Genomic DNA, 20,312 nt, shown 5'->3' on the forward strand with positions numbered 1-20,312 from the left:
CCGGGTTCCCATTCCACCCCCTTCAGCATTCTGTGGCCATCCTCACTGAACAGTCTGAGGTTTCTTACAGCTTCAGTGGTTTTTATTTTAAGATCTTTGTGCTCTTGATACCTCCCTCGCGCATGTATGGCACCATTTTGGCTCTGTAGGCAGCGGCACTCAAACCCTGCATGTTGGAAATAGAGGGAATTATTATATTCCTGATGATTGATCAGATAATCCAGCAGCCAGTTTGGGCATCTTGTATCCTAAGGAGCATGTTAACATCCAGTATAAATATAGGTCTTCAGGGAGGCAACCCTCAGAATGCTCTCAAAGGCAGAGTGAAAGCAAGAAAGTGTCCCAGTGGTATTGTAAAAGCCCTCTGCAATGGCATTTATAAACACCCACTTTATAATGAGCATTTAATATCAGGTCTCTAAAGAGACTCTCACTTGAAGGTCATGCAAGGAGGCTACCACCCTTGTCTATGTTCAAGTGGTCCATTGATACTTATCTTCGCAAAACTTGGGCACAAGAGCATTATCTGCCCCTAACCATGCAGCTGTTGATTTGCCCTTATCTCAGAGGACTTTGCAAGGAAGAGCAATAAAGGAGGCTTCCTCTGAGCATGTGCTAAGTGGTTTTCCCCATAATCACTGAGAAACAATAGGCAATGTGACACATAAGCAGCTTTGAGCTAACTTTCTCTTTTGAAACCAACCCCTGGAAAATGGTATCAAAATCTGCAACGAGTTAGGGCTCATTGCCTGTCCACTACTTTCTCTCTCTCCACCCTTCAGATCTGATTGTGGGAGCCTTTGGAATGGACACAGCCCTGGTTTACAGGTAGGCACTGTGCATAAGGATTGTGGATGGGGATGCAGACAAATGCATCTCCCCACCCCTCGATTTGGGGGAGAAGAGTTTGAAAGGTTCAGAAAGACAGGTGAAATGGTAAAAACATCACAGTTCTTTCTCTCCCTCCCTCTCTTGCCTACCTTCACAGGGGCCGCCCCATTGTTCATGCAAGCGCCACTCTCAGCATCTTCCCCACCATGTTTAACCCTGAGGAGAGAGCTTGCACCCTAGAGGGCACTGGAACCCCCGTTGCTTGGTGAGTGATGTTGGAAGGAAACCACAGTGGAAGGTACAGTCCTGATGGTCCCCAAGTGACGGTGGCAACTGTAGCTCTGTTGGCCTTATTCTGAGCTACAATTCCCAGTCTTCTGGGGTAAGCCATAGGGAAGGACCATAGCTCAGTGGGAGAGCACATGCTCTGCACACCAAAGGTCCCATGTTCAACCCCCAGTATCTCCTGGTAGGACTGGGAAAGAGCCCTGTGTGAAACTCTGAAATAGGCTCCTGCTGGTCAGTGTTGACCACACTGCAAGGGGGTGTGGCCTGATTTGGTGTCAGGTAGCTTCCTGTGTTCCTGTGGCAGGTGAGCCATTTCAAAAGCAGTGTCTTTCCACACTGTAAAAAGGAGTAAAGGAGTATCACGAGCAAAAGCTCCCCACCTCTCACCAGGACGCTTTCTGGTGTTTACCCGATGGGAGAAAGAGAAGAGTCCCATTTGACTGTTAGAGCTGTGACTGTTAGACCCATCTGAGATCAGTGCTGGGGCTTATCTCTCAGTAAGGGAGTCTTAGGAGAGGAGGCCTTTTACTATTAAACCTGCACTAGCATGTGCATCCTGGTGTCTGCATTTTTGTGTGCTTTTTTAATGGTATGCTACTGTAGGAGTGTTTAAAAAAAACGCAACAGTTTGTAAAATTCCAGAAACGCTTAAAATGTGGGGGGCTGTCCTTTTCAAAAACAATGGCCATGGATCTACATATTAGTGGGCAGCAGTGCTGGGAGCTGGAAGGAAGCCCCCCCTGTGGGTGCTTGTAGCAGCTGTCATAACCAAAGAGCTTCTACTGTTACCTAGAGGCTTCTCACCACATGGAACCTCATTCGCAGGCTCCTGCATGAACAAACCCTTAGGAGCCCTTACCTCCGTGCTTGCACTAACTCATTCACTCCAGGCAAAGCAGAACCAGGAAGCAGATAGTCTTGTGACATTTTACGGCAGAGGTGAAATAAGCTGTCACAATGGAGATCGGTTTCATGTGGTCTCCATGTGACAAAAATAGCATGTGCCTTCCAGATTTGCTCCAGCTAAGAAGGGGCTGTATTGATCCTCTAGCCATGAAAGGGGCCTGGGGGGATATTTATGAACTGAGTTTTTCAGTTGCTCAGCAACTGGAGAGAAGTGGGGGTTGCCCTGGCCACCTGCCCAACTTGACTATGAATGGGTGATTGTAATAGGCTGGTGACCTGGCTGGGACCACATGGCTGGAAGGAGAAGCTGAGTCATCCAGACAGGATCACACCCCAACCACCACCACCCCACCATCACATGTTAGCCGCTCTCCCCCCACCCCAACTCTTGCATCAAGAGAATCTGCCTCTTGAATGAGCTTCCCTTTCCACACCTAGAAGTGTTGCCCTCAGGCCAGGTGCATTTTGTGGTCCTCTTCTCTGCATTTCAGTTTGTTCTGCCTTGGAACACCTGTGTCCCTGGGAACAAAGCCCAGATTCCCTTTGCTGCCCCATCCCGTTTCCTTCCTGGCAGAACTGACAGAACGTGGCACATCTTTCCTACCTCCATAGCCATTCCTTTTTAAATAGGTGGCATTCCTGCGTGCCACTGGATCTCCTCTATCTCCCTCCCCCCGAAGTTCTGTTTCAACTCCAGCTGCATCAGAAGGCTCCCTGTCCAGAGCACCAGCCTCCTTTCCTGGCAGTGGTTTCCATTTTTATAGCACCAGAGTGCTTTACTGTGATTAAAGCAAGCAATCCTTTGAGGCAGGCCCTTAACAAGGAATAACCAAGGTTTCAGGAGTACAACTCCCACCAGCCGATTGGCCATTCCAGCTGGGGCTGATGGGATTTGGAAGGCATCGTGTTGACTACTCCTGCCCTTAAACAATGTCATTCTACTGTAGTGGAGATGTAGGTGAGCCCCTGACTGAGCAAGGATCTGAACCCAGAGCATTCACATTCCAATTTGACTCTCCCTAGACTGCACTGCCTTTCACTCATTTCTTACAATGACTCATTGCTCCCCCCTTTCTCCCATGTCAACAGCATCAACCTGAGCTTTTGTCTGAATGCATCTGGGAAACATGTGCCTGACTCCATTGGTGAGTAATATGGGGAAGGGGTGGCATCTATGCCACTGACAAGTCCTGGCATCAAGAAGTTGTCTCGGAGTCTAGTACAGCTGGTCCACAGGCATCTGGTTGACCAGTGTGGTGTAGTGGTTAAGAGCGGTAGACTCGTAATCTGGGGAACCGGGTTCGCGTCTCCGCTCCTCCACATGCAGCTGCTCTTGGGCTAGTCACACTTCTCAGACGTCTCCCAGCCTCACTCACCTCACAGAGTGCTTGATGTGGGGGAGAAAGGGAAAGGCGAATGCTAGCCGCTTTGAGACTCCTTCAGGTAGTGATAAAGCGGGATATCAAATCCAAACTCCTCCTCCTCCTCTTCTTCACTGGGAGAACTGCATGTTGGGCTACAGGAGGCCTTTGGCCTGATCCAAAGGGCTCCTCTTATGTTCCTATGAACCTTCAGCATCAAGGAGGCCTTGGAGTTAGGCCAAGATCAGCTGGAGGTCAAACCAAGTTTTCAGATTCTGGGACCCAGAAGCTGGGACAGAAAGCATGGCGAAAGCAGAAGGCTACACAGCAAGGATGGGGAACCTTGGCCCTGCAGATGTTGCTGGACTCCACCTCCCATCACCCCCAGTCAGAATGGCCAATGCTCAGGAATTATGGAGATGGAGTCCAGCAACATTGAGAGAGGCACTGGAGGCCAACGATAAAGCGAGATGAGCGTCGCAACCCCAGAATCGTCCGCAACTGGACCTAATGGTCAGGGGTCCCTTTGCCTTTAAATTGACGTATAACAAATCTGAAAATAGTATTCTCATCGTAAATTTCTTTCAGTTGTAATGAAAATGGGCAGGAAGAGCATCTGCCACACTTGTAGTGACCCATAGGCCCCAAATTACCAATGGTCCGAGTACAGTGCAAGAGTGTCCCTTCCAGATGCCAAAAATGCTGTAACTCTGAGGAAGCATCACAGAACAATTAATAAAGCAGAATGATGTTTGGGTGGTCTGGTAGAAATCCACCTCTATTATTGCATAAGCAATGAAATGTTGCAGAATATGCCTGCAAACAACCAAACCATCAATGTGAGCCCTCCCTGACTGCCATTTTGCTAAGAAACCAAGAGTTATATCTTGTGGGTGATCAGTACTTCTTCTGGGACCGATGTGGGAGCCCCTCTTGGGCTGCGTTCTGGGGCATAGTGCTATCACAGCTCAGTTGACCCCATCTTCTTCTCGCCTGCATGTGTAGGGTTCAGTGTGGAGCTGCACCTTGACCACCTCAAACAGAAAGGGGCAGTGAAGAGAGCGCTCTTCCTGCGTTCCCGCCAGCCCCACCTAGTCGAGACCCTCCAAATCCGCAACGGTGCCAACTCTGAGTGTCGCGAGATGAAGATCTACCTCAGGGTGAGTCTCAGTCTGTGCCCACAAGCTCTGCCTTCTTCTCTTGGGTATTTCTGCACTTCATTGCAAGGAAAGTTATGGTTTTGTGCAGGGGTGGGTAACCTGTGAGTTCGCCAGATGTGCTGGACTCTGCTTCCCAGCACCCATATCCAGGGATCTAAAAAGGGTTTCCCACAGTGGCTGGCATGTGACCGCACCTGCAACTCCACTGCAGCCCTCGCAGTTCGGCTGAAGAGTCAGAGGAGCACCCGTCACCCCATGGTGCAGCAAGCATTTCTCTGCAGCATGGGCTCCATGCCCTTGGTGCCTTATCCCTTCTCTGTCTCTTTCTCCAGAACGAGACTGAATTCCGCGACAAGCTCTCCCCCATCCACCTGTCCCTCAACTTCTCGCTGGATCCAGAGGCCCCGCAGGACGCACATGGTCTGCAGCCCATCCTCAACTACCTCACGCACAACCACATTGAACAGAAGGTACTCTCGGGTTGGAGGATTGCTCAGCAGTTGCTTCCAGCATTCCATGAACACATGTTTGGTGCTATGGGATACAGAAAGGGCTTCTCTCCTCCCTGGAAAGATAGACTGCAGTGCAGCGACTCTCAGCCTTTCTGGAAAGATAATAACCCAAAAGCATGTAAGGTCTACAACACAGGGAAACCTAATGCTCTTTGTCTAGAATATGCCACTATTCGTTTCAAGAAGAACTGCAGGCTATCCAACGCTTAATGGTCACTTTCAAAACACGAAAGCTCAGAAGTAGTGGCTCAGTCTTGGGCACAAGAAGCCAGAATTCCGGGACTCAGCAAGAAAATTCTGCCAGCATCTTTTCCCTGCCTGCACGGGAGGAGATGGGAAGCATGCAAGCCCAAGACTCACTGCAGCTTATGAACATAGTTCTACGCCATGGTTTAGCTGTTCAACCAAATACAGCTTTTGTAGTTTTGTAGCTTATGTTATGTCAGCATAGTAATAGGTTAACGTGATCCTTTTAGTGTTGGCAAACAGGCAAAGAGGTTTTTTTTTCTTTTTTTGCCCACCAGGCCCAGATCCAGCTGGACTGTGGTGAAGACAATGTCTGTGTCCCTGACCTTCAGCTTGACGTTTTTGGGTAAGGCTCTCTCTTGCCTCGCTCTGTGGCATCACAAACATGGAAGAAGCCAGGCAGTTTGGGTGCTGTTTGCATTCTGTTGCTTTATCCACCACCCAGTATATTCAGGCAGATCCCCACTCCCCCTTGCATCCTGGTTACACATGTTGAACCCTTTGCTTTTGTGGATTCAGGAAGGGATTGTAGCTCCTGGCACCCTCTGCAATCTTTCTTCCGGGGGTCTACTCTCTTGCTAATCAGATATTCCCTCTTACCAGCGCATCTGCCTCCAGCACGGCCACGTGGGAACACCAGAACATACAATACAATACATGCACACCTTTGGCATTGGGGGGCTGGGCAGCAGTGATTTCCCTCAGAAGGGTTCACCTTCAGCAGTTTGGCTCCCTCTGCTGTTGTAAAATGGAAGTGCAATTGGACGGGATAAAAAGATGGCCAAAACTATGCTCTTCTTATTACCCACAGCAACGGCTCCTGCTTCTCTGCTGTTAGCTGATCTCGTGCCTTTCCCATCTAATAGCACATGGACATAGATTATATCACTTCTTGTGTTGTGTCAACAGCATCTTGCACACTGCTTACCCATATGTAAAAGTTTTTAAAAGTAAGCTTTCTAATAATAGAGTAATGTAAAAGAGTAAGAATTGCAAAAGGCAATTGCAAAAGAATTAAGGGGAGGGCATGTGTTCATCCAGCACCAACAACCCCTTCCTATCTGAATCTGCCTGCAATCAATGGGGTGGGCTGTAGCTCCATGGAAGAACATCTACTGCATTATGCCTCAGAATCCCAGTTGCTGGGATTTCCCGGGGGGGGGAGGAGTGCAGTTGCACCTGCGTCCTCCTTGCAGGCTTCCCACAGGCATCTGGTTGGTCACTGTGAGAACAGGATGCTGAATTAGATGAGTCATTGGGCTGATCCGGCAGGACTCTTCTTATGTTCTTCTGCATCCAGAAGGTCCAGCCCCCGGTGTCTCCAGGCAAGGCTGGGAGAAACTCCCAGAAGAGCTGCTTCCAATCAGTATAGACGTTGCTGACCTGGGCCAGTCACCTGACTTTGTAGAAGGTCGCTTCCTACCTTCCTAGGGATCCTGCTGAACACATTCCGTCCCCTTCTCCTCCCTTCACAAGGTTTCCATTCCAGGGTGCAGAGACCTGAGATCTCAGTTAAGCAAATGCTAAACACTCAGTATTGGGTGCATTCAAGGAATGCTCTTGGAGGCCTTTGTTATGGGAAATATATATATATGGCACTAGTATTAAGGACAAAATAGGTACTCCTTTTTACGCAGAGAGATCTGTGCCTGGCATGCACACTGAACATACAGGCCCATTTTCATTTATAATCCTGTGTATAATGCGAGCTGACCAGAGGGGGGGCATAGCTGGATAGCTCAGTCAGTAGAGCATGCAACTCTTAATCTCAGGGTTGTGGGTTCAGTCCCCATGTTGGGTGGAAGATTCCTTCATTGCAGGGGGTTGAACTAGATGGCCCTCGTGGTCCCTTCCAACTGAATGTACCTGAGGCACGTCTGGGACTCTCTTTGTTCCACATGTCAGTCCAAAATGAAGGGTGGAGGAGAAACTGAATACAGTTTTTGCCATTGTTTTTTGCATGGTCTGAAATGTCTGCTCTCTATGTTGTACCTCCTAAAAATGGGCATCCCTGGATCTTCACTGATACGTGTGTGCTCTCCTTCTCCTTCTTTGCTGGGTCTCTTGCAGGGACCAAACTGTTGTCTACCTGGGAGACAAGAATGCGCTGAACCTCACCTTCCACGCCCAGAACCGCGGTGAGGGTGGTGCTTATGAGGCTGAGCTCCACGTTACCATCCCACCGGAAGCAGACTACATGGGGGTTCTGCGGAATCATGGGGTACGTGCCTCCGCTGGGGGGACCTCATCCTTCTGCAGGCAAATTGCTTTGCAACCGCTCCTGGCCAGGGGGGAGTGAACTTAATGATAATGAAGAGGCTGTCCTTTCCCAAAGCTTAGAACTGAGATAAAAGCACAATTCTCAATTTTTGGGAAAGCAGATATATGATGGTGGGTTCCTGAGTATGATCATTTTTAAAGGGGGGAAGAAGAAGAAGAGGCAGCAAGTTTATCCTTTGTGGGTTTTTGAAATAACATAGGAAGGGCTTTTGCAAAAAGATCTAATCCTCATCGGGTAGAATGTCTGTGGATGTATCTGTGCTAGAAATTAATAATAGGTTTTGCAGCTGCAACTATCATGGCTCCCTCTTGAGGGATCCAGAGAATGCGGTTATGGTGAGGCTGCAATGCTTGATTGCTTCGATTGGTATATTAAAATGCTCTCAAATTTCTTTTAAAAAAAATAAAATAATGTCCCTGATTTCCTCAGAGAGCAGACTTTCTGAGTCAACCTGTGGGTGGGGCTGGGAAGATTACTCCACCCACCATCCCAGTCTCTGCCCACCGGATGTCCTCCAGATGTTTTATAGTACAGCTCCCCGCGGTCCCAGCTAGTGTGGTCCCTTGTGCCCCTGGCAAGGAGGTGCATCAACGCCATGCTCTGGGGGGGGGGACACACTTTACTGCAATAGCCACATGAGAAATTGCTACATTTGATGCGACCCAAATACTTTAAGCATCTGTCGTGCGGGTGAGGCAGTGCACCAACCCCTGAGCTCAGGCAGAGGCAAGTCCACCCCCCTCTTCTCACACTTGTTTCCTTCTGTCTTCTAGAACCTTTCCAGCCTGAGCTGCCACTATGACACGGTGAATGACACCAACATGGTTTTCTGTGACCTCGGCAATCCAATGAAGGCAGGCACCAGTGTGAGTGTCTGCACTCCATGGCAAGGGGGTCTTGTTAGGGGCAGGTGGCTAGAGGACTCTTCAAGCCACTTCCCTGGTGCTTGGGGTGTGCTGGGAGAGCCTGGGATACCATAAGATGAGAAGTCAACTGTGGTGAAGGGATCTATGGTTATGGTGCGAAGGGGCCGCTCATTGGAGCAAGGCAAAGCTGGCAAGCTGTGATCAGAGACACTTTAATCTCTTTGTGACAAAGTACGAGAGAGCTTCTGTGTCCTTTGGGATGCTGCAAGCAGGGAGAGTGATGACACTCATAATAACGGGGGGAGCATATATATGGGGCACAGTGCCTTTTCCTTCAAGTGGGAGCTATCTGTTGGGGGGTTATTCATCCCACCCGTGTGTGAGGATTAACCAATTAGGGTAGGGCTAGCTAAACTCACCCAGAATAGGAAGGTTGGCTCTACCATAAGGCAGAGTGAGGCCGCTGCCTCAGGTGACACAAGCCATTGAGAGTGGAGAGTGGGGGGAGGGACACAGATACTGACTCTTCTCTTTTCCGTATCTCGCCTAGCTCTGGGGTGGCCTACGCTTTACTGTGCCTCACCTTGATGCGAAGAAATCCATCCAATTTGACTTTCAGATTCACAGGTAAAAATGAGCCAGAGAATTCCCCCAAATTCTCCCCATAGCTGCCCCTGTTACCTGCCCCAGGACGGCGCATTGCAAGGAAGGACCAGGGATAAATGGGTGAGCTGATTTTTGGGGAGGCTTGTCTTCCATTGCTGACAGAGCAGGGATTGGCAGCCTGTTGCTGGACTCCCATCATCCCTGTCCGTTGGCCATGATGGCTGGTGATGATGGGAGCTGGAAGCCAGATGACACCTGGAGGGCTGCAGGTTCCCCATCCCTGTGACAGAGGAACCGCAGGATTCCCCAGGGCAGGATTCCACTAAGTGCAGAACACAGTCCGGTCCTCTTGTGCAAAGGAATTCCCCCCTCTCTTCCCCCTGCTCCTCTTTAATCCTTTCTGGGGGACGGGGGCTTTTTGCCCAAGTGGAATGTGTCCTCGCACTCTGGTCATGCCTCTTCCTTCCCTGGGTTGATGACAGAGGGGTGTGCATGCGTCTGTGTAAAAACTACAGAGGTACAATTTTCACCCATTGCTCTGCCCACTTTTGTCTCTGGACCCACCTGCCTCTGGCATGTGGCCCCCAGAAGTGAATGCGGCCCTTGTGGCTGAATAAAGGTCCACAACCCCTTTCCTAGCTGCTGCTTGTGTATTCTTCTTCTGTGCAGTGCTAGTCTTACATACAAAATAAAAAAATTCCTTCCAGTAGCACCTTAAAGACCAACTAAGTTAGTTCTTGGTATGAGCTTTCGTGTGCATGCACACTTCTTCAGATTCGTGCATGCACACGAAAGCTCATACCAAGAACTAACTTAGTTGGTCTTTAAGGTGCTACTGGAAGGAATTTTTTTATTTTGACTATGGCAGACCAACACGGCTACCTATCTACTACTGGAGTCTTACATACAGTCACATATTATGTCTCTTTCACTACAGCAAGAACGCAAACAACTCCCACAGTGAGGTGGCTTCGTTCCCCTTGCGTGTTGAGGCTGCCGTTCATCTCAAAACCCTGGGGTGAGTGTAATGCCAGAAGCAAAGTGTTTGGCATGGTCATTAATTGTTTTACTAAGAAGGTGTGAGGCCCCCACATCTCCTCTTCAGTCCCCAAAGGGTAAATTATAGGTCTTCCCTGGTGAAGCCCTGTCTCTCTTTGGGGGGGGATATACACTCATGAAGTGAGTTCTGCTCGTTCATTGAGACTTTCCCCTCTGCCTCCCTCTTTGCTCCCCCTAAAAATGTTGTGGGGGTTCCCTCAACCCTCTAGCTCATATTTGGGGGTGGTGTGGGGAGAGGAGAGGGGGGAAAGCCCTGGTTGAGCTAGAGGAAGCCCCTGCGTTGGCTTCTGCGCTCAGGACTAGTTAGCTGAATCTCACCCAATGCTCAGATCCTTTGTAGCAGCCCCAAGAAGCAGGTCTAGGAATCCTGTCTCTGAAGTAGCACTAAGGCAACACTCCAGACACTTCGGTTTAGCTGGTTCACACTCAATCTCTTTTCCCCACGGGAGGCTGGGCTAATCAGAGGATATCTGTGATCGAGGGGGAGCATAAGAGAGCAGGTGGTCCTTTAGGAACTTTGGACTTTGTGAATTAATACAAGAACCTTGAAGCTGCCCTGCAGTGAATTGGCAACCAGCACAGCTCTCTCAGCAGCAGAGAGTCATGCTGCCAGTAATTCTTATTTACTTCATTTAATCTGCTCCTGTGAGCCACACGAGCTGTAGCTTCTGCATCAGAAACTCTTTTGTTTCAGTAAGTAGACAAATCCAAATACACATAAAGCATATTAACAAAAATGTTTGGTGTTTTATAGTGTTTTTAATATTTTGTTGGGAGCCACCTAGAGTGGCTGGGCAACCCAGTCAGGTGGGCGTCATGTTGTTGTTGTTAATTTACTATTTTTCCCTCTTGGATGTTCTCATCACCTTTTTGAAGAATCTAGGTTAGCTGCCTTGAACATTTTATGGAGAAGCAATAAAAATATTTCAATAAATAAATGATACCAATGCCAGAGATCTTACAATTTGATATTGCTGAGGAAAAGTGGGCTAGGAAAAGGATCTTCATTTTGAAATTACCAAAGAGAGATTTTTTTAAAATTGCAATAAAATCTGCTGTTACACCAGAAAACAATACAATGCAACTGATGAGGGCTTGGGCCTTCAGGTTTGCAACACTAGTTTTATTGCAATTCTGTAAAGTTTCATAATTTTGCATTTTTTGCCATTTTGAATAGCCTAAATAATTGATAAGGATTTTGCTCTAGCCTGTTTAAAATTGCTTTTTCTTCTGCATGTCTGAGTGCCTTCTTCCTTTCCCCTTCTATAGAGCATCCATGCCAGAGACAGTGTCCCTTCCAGGGACTGGCTTGCTCCCAGGTCGAGCGCTGCAACGAGAACAAGACGTGGGCCCCGGTGTGTGCCATGTCTATGAGGTGGGTGTTGTCCACGGACGACAAGAGTGCAAGGGTGGTGGCAGTTCATGCATGGGCAGGATCACTCTTGCTTTTGGAAGCATACCTTTGCTTAGCAAGCAAGGAGGGGGAAAGGTGAAATTCTGAATCCTGTGCCCAGTGCTGTATTCTGTGTTTCTTCTGTGTTCCTGAAGAATTATGTCATGCACACTATCTCATTAGCTTTCAAGGTTTCACAAGGGAGAAATCTGTTGGCAGCACTGATAGCAAAATGGAACCTCCAGCATTAGAGGCAGTGTATCATTGGATAATGGGTGCTAAAGGGCAAACTGCAGGAGAGAGTGTTTGCTTCATTCCTGGGAGCACCTGGCTTGCCAGTACCAATCTGTCTATCCTCCTTTCTCTGTGACCACTGGGCCTGGCCACCATGTTTAGATCATTGTGCTTGTCCCCCACCCCCATCCCTGCTGCCGCCTCTTTGGGGGAGGGTCCTGTACCTCAGGGCTGGAGCATCTGCTTTGCCTGCAGGTGATGGGAAAGCTTCCCAGTCCTTGCAACCCCCAGAGAGCCATTTCCAGTCATAACAGACCACACCAAACCAGATGGGCTCATAATCTGACTTGGTGACGTAATGCAGCTTCCGATGTCCCTGTGATTTGTTTTCTTCCCATTTGTCCTGCAGTTTTTGAATGATGGGCCAAGCGCCATCAGCGAGGGGATCCTGGACATCAGCTGCCCGCTCCGGACTCAAGGGCGATCTGTGATGTACATGACACGCTACGTGGCACAAGCCAACTGCACCGCTAGCCACCACCTCAACCCGTCACGCCTGCAGGTAATGGTTGGTCAGCGGGCGGGAAAAAAAGCGACTCTGCAGAGGGCTGGCCTGGGATGTGAGTTTGGGGCCTGGAGCTCAGCCTCTGCAACCAGGGACAGTGCAATTCCCTATCAGCACAGGGTTAAAATGCTGAGTAGTAGGAGCATTTTTAGGTGGGTGGGGGAACTCAGCGTTCACAATGCAGAATGCCAGCCTCTCCTCCAGACAAGCCTATTTATTAAGCATTCATCCTGATTTGGTTGCACGAAGCCTACAGAGAAGTTAGATTATGTGTATCCTTCATTGGGCGCTCATTTTAATTTGTTTGTAGAGAGGTTCTATGACATTGAGCATTCGTCCTAATTTGCCTTTGGGGTGTTTCTACATCATTCTGTTAGTCATTTGTTCATCTTACACTTTTCAATGCATTTCCCCATTACTTTCCAAACTGCAAAAATCCAGTTTCTGGGGGTTTTAAGTGGATTTGTTGCCATAGAGACAGATCGCCTTGATCCACTTTAATTATTCCAGCTTCTTGGTATTTTCTTGACTCCTTCCTGAACACTCTGACAATCTGATGGCACTCCAGGTTTTGAACCTTCTTCGTAACTCATCCCCATCCTGTTCTGTGCCAGGAACCCTAATGCTTTGCCCCTTCCCCAACATTTCTCCAATAGCTTCTCTTGCCCCCTGGCATATATTTGGCCTTTGTAACCTGCCTCCATTGGTCGGCTGGAAAAGAAAAAACCATTAAGCATGGTGTCTCCATGAGACACTGCATGCCTGCTTCTTGACACAGACAGACCCAGGAGCTGAGTTTCTTTTGAACAATGGGATGGGGAGGTTTTTTTGTTTTAAGTGAGAGAGGATTGACTACCAGAGAAGGAGACTGCTAAACCTCAATGAAAGAATCAGCTGTTTTCTTATAAATTCTGTGCATCTCCTGTTGCACTCCTGCTCAGTCCGATTCAGCAGAACTCGTGGACATGCAAAGAAGCGGAATGTTAGTTCAAGGATGGAACTCAGTGATGGCCACCAACAAGGAAGGCTTTAAAGAGGGATTGGACAAATTGGTGGAGGGTATCGGTGGCTCCTAGCCATGGTGGCTGTGCTAAGGCTATACCTCTGTCATCTGAGGCAGAAGGAGTTGTTGCAGGGGAAGGGGGAGCTTAATGTGGGGGGAATGGCAGTGGGGTCGGTGAGTGGAGTGAGCAGAGGTGCAGCATCTAGAGTATATACTATGTAAACTGTATCACTGGGTCACAGCTGACTATATGAAGGCTTGTACAATGGGCTCGTGACTATTGATAACTTATTTAGAAAGGTGCCTTCTTTCTCTCTTTCTCTCTTAGCTGGAGCAGAGCTCAGCAGCTTCACCTTGGCCAGAGCAGCACTATGTGCAGAAACAAGATGGAGTTTTGGACACTCTGGTAAGCCTTGTAGCTTCTTCAGCTGGAAAAAAAAATCACCCATAGTGACCTACAGCAATCAGTTAGCTGCCCTCAGACTACATAACATGTAGGAAGAAAAACGTAAACTTGAGCACTTGCTCTTAGCTACAGAGCGCTTACAATGACCACCTGGAATGCGAGAGGAGAAGCCAAAAGTTGCTGGTCCAGCTGAGCTGATGGAGTGGTCCTGCTTCCCTTCTCTTCCTCCTGCTGCTGCTGCAGCCTGACAAAGCCCCTAATGCAGTGTTTCTCAGCCCTGGGTCCCCAGATGTTGTTGAACTACAACTCCCATCATCCCTGAGTTCTGGCCTTGCTAGCTAGGGATGATGGGAGTTGTAGTTCAACAACATCTGGGGATCAAAGGTTGAGAAACGCTGCCCTAATGCATCCCTTCTCTTCTGCAGCCTTTGCTCACATAATGATTTCATGTGATTCTAAGATCTCCATCGGCATGAAAAGTTGTGTACAGCCCTTATCATTTCCCTTCCCAGCTATAGCTTTAGAGCAGGGTTCCCAAAGTGTGGAAGCAGCAAGGAGAGGAGGCTCTGCTGCCTTCAGAGGAGGAAGAAAACTGCAGCTGGGCCAAGATGGGGCAAAGAGACCGACAAGGCACTTGAAAGGAGTGGAAAGTCAGTACATGGGAAGGAAGGAAGCCATGAGAAAGAGAGGGAAAGCCTGAGAGACAGCACGTGCAAAGCACATTGCAGTTCCTAAGCAACAGGCAGAAAAATCATTAAGTGGTCTGCCAAGACCCTCAACAATTTTCAAAGGGTCGTGGGTCAGGGAGAAAGTTTGTGAATCACTTAGACATGATGACTTTCCCCAGGAGTTACGCTTTAGTTATTAGAAGCACTGTTGCTGCATCCGTTCGCTGCCTGTGGCCCTGGTGGCCTAACTGGGTTTCTGGGGGTGTTTTCAGCCTCAGGCTCTCTTCTGACTATGGTTCCTTCTTGTGCTGTAGAAATGCAATGACGAGGAGTGCTTCCAGCTCCGCTGCCACATGGGGGCAGTGCAGAGACAGAAAAGTGTCAGCTTGCGCCTCTACTTCCGCATCTGGTCCAAGAGCTTCCAGCTGGTAAGCACAGCACCTGCCGGGAGCCTCTTCCAGGCCTCACTTTACAGCTGCAGATTTGATTTCGGGGTTAAGAATCGACTTGAGAGAGAGGGAGATTGCTGGGTGCTGGCTGGCTTTCACAGCATCTGGTGTATTGTGCTGAAACCCCTGCCAGCTCTTCCACCTTTCCCAGACCCTCTTGCCTCCACTGGAAGGACACACCACACACCACACTTCTTCACTTGGCTCAGTGGATCCACATGAGATCTATTTCTTTATGATAAAGGCTTATATCCCGCTTTTCAAGCAAACAGGCCCCAGAATGACTTGCAACTGATTATAAGAATCAAAGCACTTATTTCTTGGTGGTGGAGCAATGAAGAGAGACATGCGGCTGGTGTCTGTCTGTCTGTCTGACCCTCTCTTCCACATGGAAATGCTGTTTGCCTAAATAAAATAGTCACTGCAGGAAGCCAATGGCCTTCCCTTCCCCATACATTTACTTTTGCAGGCTCATCCCTTGGGAAGAGGGTATATCCCAGCTTCGGCTGGGGAGGGCGGGATATAAATAAAATTTATTATTATTATTATTATTATTATTATTATTATTATTATTATTATGTTTGACTCCACACTAGGTCTCTTCAGAGTCAGCTGGCCACATACTAACCCAGGGCATCCCAGGATCTGGCCCTCACTTTTATTTTATCCCCTTTACACATTTGCAGAAAGAGAATAATCCCCACACCATACAGTGCGAAGCTGTCTACTACGTGCAGAAAGTGCCCTACAAAATCCAGCCTCTAGAGAAACCCACCGCTTACCTCAAGGTCAGTATTCATTACCATTAACTATTGTTGATGTTTATTGTTATAAATCCTTGGTGGCGCTGACAATAATAGTAGTATCCTGCTTTCAGGATGCAGATCTTTCGAAGGTAACTTACAAATAGCATTAGAGTCACAAAAACCTAGCATGTCTTCAGGATCATCACCACAGAACAGTTGAGATAGATGGGGAGGGGAACAGGACAGTTTAGCTGGAATACATTTTGTTGCTTTTCAAACAAGTAAAAAATTAGACTGCAGTCCTGTATTCCAGAGGTGGGAAACTGGATCTGACAGACTGGCCGGATCATTATCACCACAGGCCAAGCCTGACAGGGGGGGGGGGCTTCCCACTTGTCAGCCACTTGATGTCACAATGACACTGGGTGACTCATTCTTCCATAGTGGTGTGCTGCAGAAGCTCCAGTGATCAGCTGATGGTCAATGCTTGCAAAGCACTGTGCAGGGAGCTTTGCAGGTGCTGATGGTTAGCTGATCTATGGTGCCTGCAACCTCCCTTTGGGCCAGTTACGCCTTTGCCTGCCCATCATCTGCCATCATATATGACATCAGGGGACATGATTTGCAGGCCACTTGGGGGGCTGGGGACCCAGTTAGGCCCACCAGCCAGGGCTGCTGCACACACGTACTTGGGAATAGGTCCCATAGAACTCAATTGGGCCTTCTTTCAACAAGCTGTTGAATCATGCTGTTGATCAAAGAGAGTGTTTTGCAGATCTTTCTAGATTGGATCAGGGTCCATCCATGGAATTAATTCTGGTTCCAATAGGAGGCAGCCAGATACCTCTAGATAGAAGCTCACAACCAAGGAATGGCCGCCTTTGGTGTTCGTTCCCTTTGCCTGATACTGAGGAGACTGTTCCTGTACATGAGGCTTCCACTTAACTTGAATGGTTGGCAGCCTCTGGATGCAAGACAAGTGATAACCTTATTCCTGCTTCCTTTCTGCTGACAGGTGCAAACATCACTGCACTGGCCCAAGGCAGAGACCAGTCAGGGGGTTCCTCTCTGGATCATCATCTTAGCCATTCTGATTGGATTGCTGCTCTTGGCGCTGCTCATCTATGTTCTATACAAGGTGGGATAACTGAATTGGGAGAAAGGGGGGGCAAGGTTCAGAGCTGGGGATAAGGTGTTAGAATCTCTGACACACCAGCTGCAAGTAGGACTGTAATAACTAAATTCATCAGCTTCGGGTGCTCCACGTTTTTATGCTAGACTGCTAAAAAGCTTTGCTTTCAAATGCTTTTTAACAGCAGTTTCTTGGCCTTACAGTTGCAGAGAGCAAGATGAACAAATAATAATAAAATTCCAAATGCCAGATGAACACTGTGCAGGATTTCAAGTGGTAATAATGGGGTGTGGCTTCAGCACTCTGGACAGCTCCTAGCCCCTCCTTTCTCTATTATTTCTAGTCCCTGCAATACCCACCCCGCCCCCTCATAGACACTTTGAATCATTTCTGCACATTGCACAGAACTAAATTCAGGTTTGCCATTGCCTGCATGCTCAACTGAGAGTTGCAGCTACACTGCAGTTACCTGGCTAAAGCACCTCCAACAGTTGCAAATGTGTGTTTTCTGCTTTCTGTGCAACTAAAAGTGTCATGTGTGATGTCATGTATGATGCAGGCAGCAAGGAGCAATGCAATTCTGCCCTTCACATGTAGCTGCCGCCGCAAGGAATTTGGAGCAGCTGTAATGTGTGAGCCTCCCCCTCAGTCCCTAACGTTCCTAATTCTTGGATTGTGGAAATGAAAGACTTAGTGCAAACAACAACAAGAAGGAAAAAAGCTTGACACATGTGAATCTATCTTTGGTCGCTTGATGATTACAACATGCAGTCACAATTTGCATGTGAGAATGCGCTGATGCAAGTCCAACTTCTGTGTTTGCCCTGCATTTTGATGTAGTCAGTTCACATATTCAACAGAGACTTAGTGATTTGTACACTCGTGTGAAGGAGTCTTAAGTGTGCTTAATTTTCATGATTTATTCTGACTGCAGAGTTTTGGTTTATTTTTATTTCCTGCCTTTTTGCTATTTTGCAAAAAAATCTCAATAACTTTTGTGTTCAGATCTTCACTTTTTGAAATATGGCAACCCTAATTTCTGTGACTTGTGCAAAAACCTCTCTGCTTTTACCCTATGGGTGTTTCTAGTTTGGAGATCTGTCTGAAAACTAGCAGGCAGGATCTATAAGATGCAGTGGGCTAGAGTAGTGGATAGATGGGTGGAGCAGTCCCGCTCTTGTTTTGTACTGTTATGGGTAAACTATGCTGGGAATGTCTCCTGGGGGAGCTTTCCTTCTTTTGGTTGTCTCCCCATCACGATGAAGGTGAGTATCTGGAGATGTGCACAAGGCATGTTCATTGCAGTGGTGTTTGCCCCGGAGAAGATTCCTGGGTTGTACCTTTTACATTATAAGCCCTGATCTTGTCTCTGTGTTTCCTCCACAGCTGGGCTTTTTCAAGCGCTCACTTCCTTATGGCACGGCTATGGAGAAAGCTCAGCTGAAGCCACAAGCAGCTTCAGAAGCCTAGCAGGCCCAGCCTTGCCCTCCATGTAGGTGTGTTGCCGCTGCTGCCCTGCAAAGAGGCACCAGGATCATCCGCTGTGAGCACTGAGAAGGGGAGCACAGCCAACACCAGCAGGGCAGGGCCACAGGCACCGGGCCCCACGGACTGCTGCAGAGGCCAGGCACCTCTGCTCCTCACAGAGAAAGAGGCTGCAGGCTCTCGAGGCCCAGCGCCCTCCTCTCCCCCCATTTCCCTGGGGCTTGGATCCTACAAAACCCATCATGCCCTGACTGGGGGTTGCAGCAAAGGCATTTGCTCCCAGCAAAAAAGGGAATACTTGAAGCCGCTGGAGCGGCCGGTGCTGGTCTGATCTCAGGCCCCCTAGTGTCAAGCTGTCTGTTCCGTCCATATGTGGGGAAGGGCGCAGTGCCCTGGACAGTTTCCAAGCTGCCAGTCTCCTCTGATAATAACCACAGCTTGGCTGCAAGAGAAAAAGAAGCACAATCACCTCCCGAGTCCAGCTCTTTCTCCGCCACAGGCCGGAACGAAGGATCCTGGGCTCTCACTTCCGGTCTTCCCCCCAGCCTGCTTCCTGTGGGGGATGATGTGGGACAGAGACTTAAGCTGGGAAAGCCAGGTGCTCCCGCAATGCCAAAGATTTGCCACGTTTGGAAGCCAAGCCATCACCCGGTGTCGGCCCGGACTCGCCGACGGTCTTCGCACTGATCTCCAGAAATCGCTAGAGATTTTATTTTTCAGATGCCACTTTAATTAAAAGAGGATGAAGAAATGAGGAAGCTGCCGCTGCCTCATGGCAGAGACAGGGGTTGCAGAGTTTAATTTAAAATGTTCATGTGCAATAAATGCTTCCATATTTTCCACAATGCCTCTTTCCCCCCCTAATTAAGGATGACGAACTGCAAGGGGTTGAGAATGGATGAAAATCCCACTGTTGGTTCTTGTAGGTGAGGGTGGGAATTCTGATGAAAAAAAGCCTGAAGAGTGAGATGCAGGAAGGGCTTCAGCGAGAAACACTGCGTTTTCTAAGTCAGATAGTTGTTTATTTCCTTGACATCTGATGGAAGGGCATTTCACAGGGCAGGCGCCACTACAGAGAAGGCCCTCGGGGTGGGGGTGAGGGCGTTGCTGCCATTTGTGGCCACTGAAATTCAGGCTGTTGGGGAAGTTTTATATTTTCCCGGCATTTTAAGATCCCTATCTAGACTTAGTGACCAGGTTCCAGGTTTGTTTGAAAGTTGTTTGTAATGAAAAAATAGCACTCTTACCAAGGAACCCCCCCCCCCGCCCAAAAAAAAAAACCAGAATCCCAGAGTAAGTGGCAGCTGTGGCCCTGTGGGGGTGAAAAGGGTTCACTCCTGCAGACAGGGCCTGGGCCCACTAACGTCTTTGAAGAACACGTAGTGTCATGCCATGGGTTGCAGACGCTTCAGGTTGCGTTTTTTTGGGTTACGGACGCACCGAAACCTGGAAGTACCAGAACGGGCTTTGGTGGTCACGCATGCGCAGAAGCACCAAATCGCAACCCACACAGACATGTCACTGCGCGTTGCAAACTTGCCTCCCATACGGAACACGTTCACAACCCGAGCAGTGTAAGCTGGTTGTTTGGAGAATCGTGTTATTTCAAAACCAGCTTAAAATCTGTATTGTGACATCGGTTTCATCATTTTCTGCCTGGCAATACATTGTGAATCAAGTTTGTGCTATGCAAAAAATCACAATGTGGGAAAAATTGTGAAGCCAACCAATACATCACATCATTTAGTTGGCAATATGATGAAAACCAGATATCATTCAGCCCTAGATGTCTCAAGGGAACTTGCTGTGGACATTTTTCTCGACTCCATTAGAAACAGAAGCAGGAGTGATTATGAATTTGGAACTGAGACTCAGGTCCTCCACCTGTCTGCCACATGTCATGTCAGTATTGCCTAGGAGTGTCAACTGGTGTCTTGTAAGCTAATAGATGAACAAGGCACCAAGGGCCTTGCTTCCTGATCACCACCTACTTTACTTTGGTTCTGTGTTTCCATCAGTCAGTTTTCTTCTTAAGCCAGAACATGCCACAGCTCCCTAATTGCTGCATACCTCCTACACAAAACAAGTGATTCTTGGGTGCAGAAAATGAATGAC

General features: G+C 48.4%; 1 protein-coding gene across 3 annotated transcripts in view; it reads left to right on the top strand.

Annotated features, from left to right (window-relative positions):
• The window catches only part of ITGA5 (integrin subunit alpha 5), a 77,527-nt gene extending 58,485 nt beyond the window's left edge, over window positions 1-19,042 (top strand). For all 3 annotated transcript variants that reach the window (XM_082208049.1, XM_082208047.1, XM_082208048.1), the window contains exons 14-30: window positions 783-828; window positions 989-1,096; window positions 3,115-3,170; window positions 4,392-4,546; window positions 4,879-5,016; window positions 5,583-5,650; window positions 7,375-7,525; window positions 8,359-8,451; window positions 9,002-9,078; window positions 9,995-10,075; window positions 11,386-11,491; window positions 12,153-12,305; window positions 13,640-13,717; window positions 14,700-14,813; window positions 15,521-15,622; window positions 16,596-16,718; window positions 18,099-19,042. In XM_082208049.1, the coding sequence (XP_082064175.1) occupies window positions 783-828; window positions 989-1,096; window positions 3,115-3,170; window positions 4,392-4,546; window positions 4,879-5,016; window positions 5,583-5,650; window positions 7,375-7,525; window positions 8,359-8,451; window positions 9,002-9,078; window positions 9,995-10,075; window positions 11,386-11,491; window positions 12,153-12,305; window positions 13,640-13,717; window positions 14,700-14,813; window positions 15,521-15,622; window positions 16,596-16,718; window positions 18,099-18,182 (1,733 nt within the window). In that variant the 3' untranslated portion in view covers window positions 18,183-19,042. The remainder of the gene's footprint in view (window positions 1-782; window positions 829-988; window positions 1,097-3,114; window positions 3,171-4,391; window positions 4,547-4,878; window positions 5,017-5,582; window positions 5,651-7,374; window positions 7,526-8,358; window positions 8,452-9,001; window positions 9,079-9,994; window positions 10,076-11,385; window positions 11,492-12,152; window positions 12,306-13,639; window positions 13,718-14,699; window positions 14,814-15,520; window positions 15,623-16,595; window positions 16,719-18,098) is intronic.
• The last annotated feature ends 1,270 nt before the right edge of the window (window positions 19,043-20,312 follow it).

Source organism: Podarcis vaucheri, assembly GCF_965113315.1.
Source record: "Podarcis vaucheri genome assembly, chromosome: 2".
NCBI classification, from domain to species: domain Eukaryota; kingdom Metazoa; phylum Chordata; class Lepidosauria; order Squamata; family Lacertidae; genus Podarcis; species Podarcis vaucheri.